General features: G+C 43.9%; 1 protein-coding gene across 1 annotated transcript; it reads left to right on the top strand.

Moving 5' to 3' along the window:
* The first annotated feature begins 2,852 nt into the window (after positions 1–2,852).
* Positions 2,853–10,071, top strand: LOC115113930 (dnaJ homolog subfamily C member 5-like). The gene is made up of 5 exons (XM_029641869.2): positions 2,853–2,975; positions 3,114–3,238; positions 8,208–8,421; positions 8,576–8,747; positions 9,619–10,071. The coding sequence occupies exons 2-5, from the start codon at positions 3,132–3,134 to the stop codon at positions 9,702–9,704; spliced, it is 579 nt and encodes a 192-aa protein (XP_029497729.2). The 5' UTR covers positions 2,853–2,975; positions 3,114–3,131; the 3' UTR covers positions 9,705–10,071.
* The last annotated feature ends 376 nt before the right edge of the window (positions 10,072–10,447 follow it).

Here is a 10,447-nt window from a genome sequence, read left to right as displayed (position 1 = left end):
AGCCTACCTGGTTAAATAAAGGTGAAATAAAAAATAAAAAAATCCCTAAATCCAACACCTCATTTGGCCGCCTTTCGTTCCAGTTCTCTGCTGCCTGTGACTGGAACGAATTGCAAAAATCGCTGAAGTTGGAGACTTTTATCTCCCTCACCAACTTCAAACATCTGCTATCTGAGCAGCTAACCGATCGCTGCAGCTGTACATAGTCTATCGGTAAATAGCCCACCCAATTTTACCTACCTCATCCCCATACTGTTTATATGTATTTACTTTTCTGCTCTTTTGCACACCAATATCTCTACCTGTACATGACCATCTGATCATTTATCACTCCAGTGTTAATCTGCAAAATTGTAATTATTTGCCTACCTCCTCATGCCTTTTGCACACAATGTATATAGACTCTTTTTTTTCTACTGTGTTATTGACTTGTTAATTGTTTACTCCATGTGTAACTCTGTGTTGTCTGTTCACACTGCTATGCTTTATCTTGGCCAGGTCGCAGTTGCAAATGAGAACTTGTTCTCAACTAGCCTACCTGGTTAAATAAAGGTGTAATAAAAAAATAAAAATAAAAATGAGTCATTTATAAGTTAAATTCTTCAAGAATCCCGAGTGGCGCAGCGGTCTATGGCACTGCATCTCAGTGCTAGAGGCGTCACTACAGACCCTGGTTAGATTCCAGACTGTATCACAACCGGCCATGATTGAGAGTTCCATAGGGCACAATTGGCCCAGCATCGTCCAGGTTTGGCCGGGGTAGGCCATCGTTGTAAATAAGAATTTGTCCTTAACTGACTTGCCTAAATAAAGGTTAAATAAATAAACAAAAAAAATCAAGGAGTATATATAATTAATTCATAAATCCAGACATGGATGCGGCATCTGCAGATAGGCCCTTTAAACAAATATGTCATTTGCAGAGAGTAATTTGACTAAAGCCCTTAACACAGGAAACATGCCCGACGGAACATAAAACACGTTGTCCCCTTCCTAAATGGCACCCTATCCCCTATATAGTGTACTACTTCTGAGCCCTGGATTTGAGAGAGAGAAAAAGCCTCATCAAACCATGAGCTCTTGATAGGATAGGGGAGGTATTATTTGGTAAAATAACGTTGTGCTAGTGTATGTGTGTGTGTGCGTGCCTGCCTGCGAGCGAGAGAGAGTGTTCCAGTCCAAAAGTAGGTCATGCATGGGAGCTCCAGGCCTGCAAAGGCAAGCTATTGGACAAGGATTTACATCTGCTGCCTAACTAAGTCACAGTGCTGATGCGGCAACATGAACTCACCGCATACAGTACAGACCTTATGGCAGCTAGCTTGTGTCAAGACAGATAGAGGAATCAAAGAGAAAAATAACACCAACCTTGTAGGTACTCCATTTCACAAGCAAAATGTTGTTTCACGTTTTTGAAGGATTCTTTTAAATGGATGTAAGATGTGTTTACACGAATACACTTTTCTACATCATTTCATGTTCTCTGTGATTGTAGCTGAAGCTTTACTACACCTATTATTCCAACGGCCAAGTAAAAGGGTATTCATTTCACTTAATGACTTCCCCAACGCAGTGTTTTCACCACAGACTGACTAGTCCCAGCGTAGACATGCTTTTCGTCAGCGGGACCCCTGAGGAGCCAGCCAGGAAGCCACTAATACAGCACAGGTGAGTCTTCCATCAGGGTGTTTCCCAGGAGGCCTACACTCGTCTGTCTGTCTGTCTGTCTGTGCGTGTGTGCGCGTAGAGGTGACCTCTAATCAGAATCAATGACAGGGTTTTTTTTCTCCCAAAGGAAACTTTGTCAGAGGACAGTTCGTAAAACAGGAAGGACTAACTATTCACTCCTCCTGTCATATGTTCACTTTATCAGCCATATGCCTTGTGTTCTCAAATTTGATACTTTATGTCAAATCAAATCGAAACACATTTTATTTGTCACATGCGCCGAACACCGTGAAATGCTTACTTACAAGCCCTTAACCAACAATGCAGTTTTAATACAAATAAGAGTTAAGAAAAAATGTACAAAATAAACTAAAGTAAATAAGTTACACAATAAAATTCAAATAACAACAACTGGGGTACCAGGACTAAGTCAATGTGTGGGGGTACTGGTTAGTCCAGGTAATTGAGGTAATATGTACATGTAGGTAGGGCTAAAGTGACTATGCATAGATAATAAACAGAGAGTAGCAGCAGCGTCACAGCAAATAGTCTGGGTAGCTATTTGATTAATTGTTCAGCAGTCTTATGGTTTTGGGGTAGGAGCTGTTAAGCTGTAACTGGCATTACATTATATGTACAACATTATATGGCATTACATTTTTTCCAAGTTATTCAGTGCCTCCAGACTGCAGTACTGTAACAGTACACTAAACATTCCTGTGAGTTTGTCACCACCCTGCGATGAAAATATGCTATTACATAAATCAGTGACAGTAAGCTACAACAAACCTTTGCAAACTGGAAAAAGTAGTATTCACAACGATCCTCCCCTACCCATTTCCATGAACTACTGTATGTGGCACTATTTCCTATGAAATTGTGAATGTAGGCCCTACCTTAAAATAATTTCATTTTGAACAGAAATCACAATATTTTTCCTCAATAAGAGTTACTGTCACGGCTGGCTGAAGGACTGGACCAAGGTGCCACCCCTACCCAGGAGTTGTCAAGCCTACATTCAGTCACACAATTCAAGCAGCAGACTGTGTTGGCTGATACCTGATCAAGGCTACACAGGAGTGTATAGCAGGCCCATTGGTGGCCCGTGAAACTCAATCCCGCTAGTTTCTGAAGGTTTTATTTCACTGCGTCTCAGGTTTAGTCTCACAAACAGTAGCTAGCATTCCACTGCAACTCCATCATTACCATACACCTCACCAGGTAGACAGAGAACTTTAACTGAGGACTATAATACTGTAAAGAAGTAAGATGGCTACTGCAGCATAATATTAGAACAAGGAAGCCAGGTATCTATTTTGGACCTTTGGATGATAATTTCTTGATTGTGCATTTCTTTGCTGTCAAGTAAGAGTTACATGGTTTGACTGAGTGTATTTTTTGTCATAGTTGTATTGGTTTGAATCTAATTGACCCTCTTTCTCCAGCAGGTAAATGGTTGTAGGATGTCCGAACCAAGGCAGCGCTCCCTGTCCACCTCGGGAGAGTCTCTGTATCAAGTTCTGGGGCTAGAGAAAGGCTGTAACCAAGATGACATCAAGAAGTCCTACAGGTGGGAATTGACAACAAAGGCACCAGCAGTTCACATTGATCTATCTATCTATCTATCTATCACATCTACACTGACTGTACAAAGCATTAATTAAGAATAAAATAAAATAACATTTATCACATGCGTAAAATACAACAGGTGTAGACCTTAAAATGAAATGCTTACCAACAATGAAGAAAATATTTACTAAATAAACAAATGTAAAGAATAAAATAAAAAGTAACAAAATAAAATAACAATAACGGGGCTATATACAGGGGGTACCGGTACATTTTACATTTACATTTAAGTCATTTAGCAGACGCTCTTATCCAGAGCGACTTACAAATTGGTGCGTTCACCTTAAGAAATCCAGTGGAACAGCCACTTTACAATAGTGCATCTAAATCTTTTAGGGGGGTGAGAAGGATTACTTTATCCTATCCTAGGTATTCCTGAAAGAGGTGGGGTTTCAGGTGTCTCCGGAAGGTGGTGATTGACTCCGCTGTCCTGGCGTCGTGAGGGAGTTTGTTCCACCATTGGGGGGCCAGAGCAGCGAACAGTTTTGACTGGGCTGCGCGGGAACTGTACTTCCTCAGTGGTAGGGAGGCGAGCAGGCCAGAGGTGGATGAACGCAGTGCCCTTGTTTGGGTGTAGGGCCTGATCAGAGCCTGGAGGTACTGAGGTGCCGTTCCCCTCACAGCTCCGTAGGCAAGCACCATGGTCTTGTAGCGGATGCGAGCTTCAACTGGAAGCCAGTGGAGAGAGCGGAGGAGCGGGGTGACGTGAGAGAACTTGGGAAGGTTGAACACCAGACGGGCTGCGGCGTTCTGGATGAGTTGTAGGGGTTTAATGGCACAGGCAGGGAGCCCAGCCAACAGCGAGTTGCAGTAATCCAGACGGGAGATGACAAGTGCCTGGATTAGGACCTGCGCTGCTTCCTGTGTGAGGCAGGGTCGTACTCTGCGGATGTTGTAGAGCATGAACCTACAGGAACGGGCCACCGCCTTGATGTTAGTTGAGAACGACAGGGTGTTGTCCAGGATCACGCCAAGGTTCTTAGCGCTCTGGGAGGAGGACACAATGGAGTTGTCAACCGTGATGGCGAGATCATGGAACGGGCAGTCCTTCCCCGGGAGGAAGAGCAGCTCCGTCTTGCCGAGGTTCAGCTTGAGGTGGTGATCCGTCATCCACACTGATATGTCTGCCAGACATGCAGAGATGCGATTCGCCACCTGGTCATCAGAAGGGGGAAAGGAGAAGATTAATTGTGTGTCGTCTGCATAGCAATGATAGGAGAGACCATGTGAGGTTATGACAGAGCCAAGTGACTTGGTGTATAGCGAGAATAGGAGAGGGCCGCCGAGAGTATCGAAGGCAGCCGATAGGTCTAGAAGGATGAGAGCAGAGGAGAGAGAGTTAGCTTTAGCAGTGCGGAGGGCCTCCGTGATACAGAGAAGAGCAGTCTCAGTTGAATGACTAGTCTTGAAACCTGACTGATTTGGATCAAGAAGGTCATTCTGAGAGCGATAGCGGGAGAGCTGGCCAAGGAGCGAGGTGAGGTAAGGGAGAAGGTCTCCGGAAATGGTCTGGAGAAGAGAGGAGGGAATAGGGTCAAGCGGGCAGGTTGTTGGGCGGCCGGCCGTCACAAGACGCGAGATTTCATCTGGAGAGAGGGGAGAAAGAGGTCAGAGCACAGGGTAGGGCAGTGTGAGCAGAACCAGCGGTGTCGTTTGACTTAGCTAACGAGGATTGGATGTCGTCGACCTTCTTTTCAAAATGGTTGACGAAGTCATCTGCAGAGAGGGAGGAGGGGGGGAGGGGGAGGAGGATTCAGGAGGGAGGAGAAGGTGGCAAAGAGCTTCCTAGGGTTAGAGGCAGATGCTTGGACTTTAGAGTGGTAGAAAGTGGCTTTAGCAGCAGAGACAGAAGAGGAAAATGTAGAGAGGAGGGAGTGAAAGGATGCCAGGTCCGCAGGGAGGCGAGTTTTCCTCCATTTCCGCTCGGCTGCCCGGAGCCCTGTTCTGGTACCGAGTCATTGTGCGGGGTGACATGTTAGTCAAGGTAATTTGTACATGTAGGTACGGGTAAAGTGACTATGGGGGTTAGGGTAATTAAATAGTCTGGGTGGCCATTTGATGAATTGTTCAGCGGTCTTATGGCTTGGGGGTAAAAGCTGTTAAGGAACCTTTTGGACCTAGAATTGGCGCTCCGGGACCACTTGCCGTGCGGTAGCAGAAAGAACAGTCTATGACTAGGGTGGCTGTAGTCTTTGACAATTTAATGACCCTTCCTCTGACACTGCCTAGTATATAGGTCCTAGATGGCAGGAATATTGGCCCCAGCGATGTACTGGGCCGTACTTACTACCCTGGGTAGCGCCTTATGGTCGGATGCCGAGCAGTTGCCATACCAGGTGGTGATGCAACCGGTCAGAATGCTCCCGATGTTGCAGCTGTAGAACTTTTTGAGGATCTGGGGACCCATGCCAAATATTTTCAGTCTCCTTAGGGGGAAAAGCTGTTGTCGTGCCGTCTTTACGACTGTCTTGGTGTGTTTGGACCATGATAGTTTGTTGGTGATGTGGATGCCAAGGAACTTGAAACTCTCGACCCGATCCACTACAGCCCCGTCGATGTGAATGGGGCGTGTTCGGCCCTCCTTTTCCTGTAGTCCACAATCACTATCTATCACATCTATATCTATCACTATGACATCGACACTCAGTTGCCAGTGTATTAGGTACACCACCCTGTTCACGAAAATGGTTAGCTTCTACAGACAGTGAGTCACATGGCTGTGGCTTGCTATACAAAGCAGGCAGACAAGCATTCAGTTTCTGTAAGATTGAACATTCAAATGGGCAAGATGAGTGACCTAAGCGACTTTGAGCGTGGTATGATCATCGGTGCCAGGCGTGCTGCTTCCATTATCTCAGAAACGTGCTGCCTCCTGGGCTTTTCTCGCACGACAGTGTCTAGGGTTTACAGAGAATGGTGCGACAAACAAAAAACATCCAGTCAGCGGCAGTCCTGTTGGGCGAATACAACTTGGTGATGAGAGCTTGAAGAAGAATGGCAAGAATCGTGCAAGATAACAAGCAGGCCACAAATAGGCAAATAACAGCACAGTACAACAGTGGTGTGCAGAACGGCATCTCGAAGCGCACAACTTACCGGTCCTTGTCGAAGATGGCCTAATGCAGCAGACGACCACACTGGGATCCACTCCTATCAGATGAAAACAAGAAGAGGTGGCTCCAGTGGGCACGCGATCACCAACACTGGAGAATTGAGGAGTGGAAAAACATTGCCTGGTCCGACGAATCCCATTTCCTGTTGCGTCAAGCTGATGGCAGAGTCAGGATTTGGCGTAAACTGCATAAGTCCATGGCCCCATCCTGCCTGGTGTCAACGGTACAGGCTGGTGGCGGTGATGTAATGGTGTGGTTCATGTATTCCTGGCACATGTTAGGTCCCTTGATACCAATTGAGAAACTTTTCCAACCCCCAAAGAATTCAGGATGTTCTGGAGGCAAAGGGGGGTCCAACCTTTGGTGTACCCAATAAACTATCACATCTACACTGAGTATTAAGAACACCTGCTCTTTCTATGACAGACTGACCAGGTGAATCCAGGTGAAATCTATGATCCCTTATTGATGTCACTTGTTAAATCCTCTTCAATCAATGTAGATTAAGAGGAGGAGACAGATTAAAGAAGGATTTTTAAGCCCTGAGACAATATACATGGATTGTGTGAATGTGCATAGACAAAAATATGTAAGCACCATTGAATAGATTTTGGTAGTAGGTGCCAGGCGCACCGGTTTGTGACAATAACTGCACAATGATACACCGTGTGTATCAAGAATGGTCCACCACCCAAAGGGCATCCAGCCAACTTGACACAACACACACACACACACACACACACACACACACACACACACACACACATTCGAGTCAACATGGGCCAGCTTCCCTGTGGAATGCTGTCGACACCTTGTAAAGTCCATGCCCCAATGAATTGAGGCTGTTCTTAGGGCAAAAGGGGGGTTGCAACTGAATATTAGGAAGGTGTTCTTAATGTTTTGTACACTCAGTTTATAGGTATCATATACTGTATTCCACATGAGATGTTGGGAAGAAATTATGTTATAATGTAGACACTCGTACCAGGAAGAATCACATTTTCCATTGCAGTGCTAGGAATATGGAACCAAATACTACACTTTTAACTAAATGTAGTACACTAAGTGAATTTGTTCAAATACTTATGACAACTTCAAATTGGGGTCTAAATACATAAAGTTCTTCCATTTCTAAACGGTAAACAGATATGTATGAACATACCCTCAAATAAAAGGTGACATTCTGTGATGTCGCTTCATAAAAAACATTTGATCTCAAATCCAAAATGCTGGAGTATAGAGCCAAATTAAAAGTTTTATCTTCACTGTCCAAATAAATACATAGGGGAGTGTTATGCCCCTATGACCTATTTTGTTGGTACCTGACATGATATTATTAAATGCAGACACGAATAACCCCTAATGATATTCATGTTTTATATTCTCTGAACTGTATTCATTCAGTATCTTGAATGAATTAGCCATTTTTATGAACATCACTATCTTTGAAGTAGTTTATAATACAAAAAACATCAATTTTAGTAGCATGTTCGCTCAACTCATCAGACACCACATCTCCTCTCTGTTGTCTTCTGCCAGACACTAGATGGGGCAGTGGACTCAGCTCCAGCAGAGCTGATCAATTGGTACATTAACTAACCTATACAAACAAGGGTGTGTCTAGATATGTCAATGAAATACTAGCCAACAGACAATACAACCTTTATCTTTGCACATTATCTCTCATCCAGTTTCTGAAACCACAAGCGAGAGGTTCACCAAGTTCTGCTGTCCATTTTCTACCCTGATTTTTGATATTATTGTGTGTTCATTGATTTACTTTTGAACGCCTTTCAGAAAATTAGCTCTGAGATACCACCCGGACAAGAACCCTGACAACCCAGAGACGGCAGAGAAATTCAAGGAGCTCAATAGCGCAAATTCCATTCTGTCAGACATCACAAAGAGAAACATCTATGACAGCTACGGCTCCCTTGGCCTTTACGTGGCCCAGCAGTTCGGAGAGGAGAATGTCAACACTTACTTCATGCTCTCTACCTGGTGGGCTAAGGTGAGCCGTCACAATCATACAGAGTCCCTGGATGATTTGCTGTGAGTCCCTGCATGTGTGTGTGGTTGTCTGTGTGTACATCTGTGTGTGCATTAGTTGATGATTGCATGTTGGTTTCTTTGTGTTGTGTTAACCTATATCTATCTCCTGTCAGGGTCTCTTTGCCCTGTGTGGCGTGATAACGGGGTGCTACTGCTGCTTCTGCCTGTGCTGCTGCTGTAACTGCTGCTGTGGGAAGCTGAAGCCCATGCCTCCTGGAGAGGGAACAGACAGCTATGTCTCCCCTGAAGACCTGGAGGAGGAGATCCAATACGACATGGAGAGTGGTGAGGGGACACACTCAGTGAGGGCACACACACACACACACACACACACTCATAAGCACACACAGGCTCACACACACAAGCATTTCACACTTGAGGAGGGCAAGGGGCAAAGGGAACAACAACTCATATAGTTAAAGTGTACGGCTTGCAAGCACCAGTAGACAGATGGTCCCGTTACACCACTAACACACTTCACAAGAAGGAACTGATGACCAAGGCCCACATGGTAAGGTGAGCTTACTTTACACCATCATGGAGGGAAGTGAAAGTTCATGACTACCGCCCACATACACAACAATGTATGACCAGACTTAAGAAACTCATAGCTACCCTAGCCGCTACAATTTCAACAGCACAATATTCATATAACATCCATTTAGGTACAGCTGATAGAGAAAAAATCTCTGTTTATAAATTACAATTCTCACTGTGAATGTTAGTTCATTACATGTTCAAAAATGTATGGGAAGTAGTGTAGCCAGATAAATAGCTAATTGTTTTTGGACAACTCATCAATTATGGGAAGTTAAGGAGTAATTATGTACAATGTGTAAATGTCTCCCCGCAGTTTCAACAACAAGTAGATGTGCTAGATTTGTGTTGATGCGATACATCCTTCTTGTGCCAGTCAGAACCATTTCCTATAACCTCTTAGGAAAATAATAGATGAACAAATCATTTCTAAACATACCTTTACATCTTCTGCAAACAACAAACAAACTAAAACATACCGTTAAATAGTTTAACATCAATGTGTCCCTGAACAGAATGAGAGGAAATACCACAATAAGAAGGACAAATGTATCTATGCTGATCATCTGATATTGTAGGGATTCTCTATGTCATTATTCACACTGTTGTTTAATCCTAGATGTGGACACTCCGGTTGTGCACCAGCCAACTAATGCCAGTGAGAAGACACGGTTGATTGGGGATGGGCACCGAAGCTACACCTGAACCTGGATGTCTATAAACAGTAGCGGCACTAGACTACATAAACACTACACAGCCTATTTCTATGTCAATGGCTGTTCCCACACTCAAACCCAACTGCATTGTCTGAAAATCACTGCTTTTGGTTGTCTTTATTCACTTTTCTTGATTTCAGTTTTGGGGTTTTCATTGAATGTAGTTGATGTCATTGATCCCCTGTAAAACCAATCCATCATCTCCCATTCACTGAACTAAACACTCTGGAGGGCATTGGTTTACTTGTCACCTACAGTAGACTGCAGACAGCTCAGTGTGGAAAGATGACGTGTCCGTATAAAATACAACTAATGTATTTTGTCAAAATTAAATGTATGATTTTATCTATCTATACAGTCAACATGAAATGGTATTGGATTATTTTGGTATGAGTGTGATATATATTTGTTTTAAGTCTTCATCCTGAGGAAAGGTTCTGAGTCAATGTGGGACTGCGGCATTACTTACAGTGTCAGCGTAGTGTAATTCCTTAATTTGTTCCGCAATAGATCATGTTTGTCATTGGGAGGTGGACTGGAGTCTTTCAACATTTTGCAGATGTAGGCTAACTTGCATGTTTTCGACAAAAGCATTCTTGCATTATAGTGCAATTTTTTGAGATTGACAACTCTAAACATAAAATGAAGTCCGCTAATCAACAGTCAAAGCAGGGACTTGCCTGTGTTTGTTAGAAAGGCTCCACCCGGGGTGAAGTCTAGACACAGCTCTAG

This window comes from Oncorhynchus nerka, linkage group LG9b, assembly GCF_034236695.1.
Source record: "Oncorhynchus nerka isolate Pitt River linkage group LG9b, Oner_Uvic_2.0, whole genome shotgun sequence".
Classification (NCBI taxonomy): Eukaryota; Metazoa; Chordata; class Actinopteri; order Salmoniformes; family Salmonidae; genus Oncorhynchus; species Oncorhynchus nerka.
The sequence above is the reverse complement of the archived record's forward strand: the minus strand, read 5'-3'. Positions and strand labels throughout refer to the sequence as shown.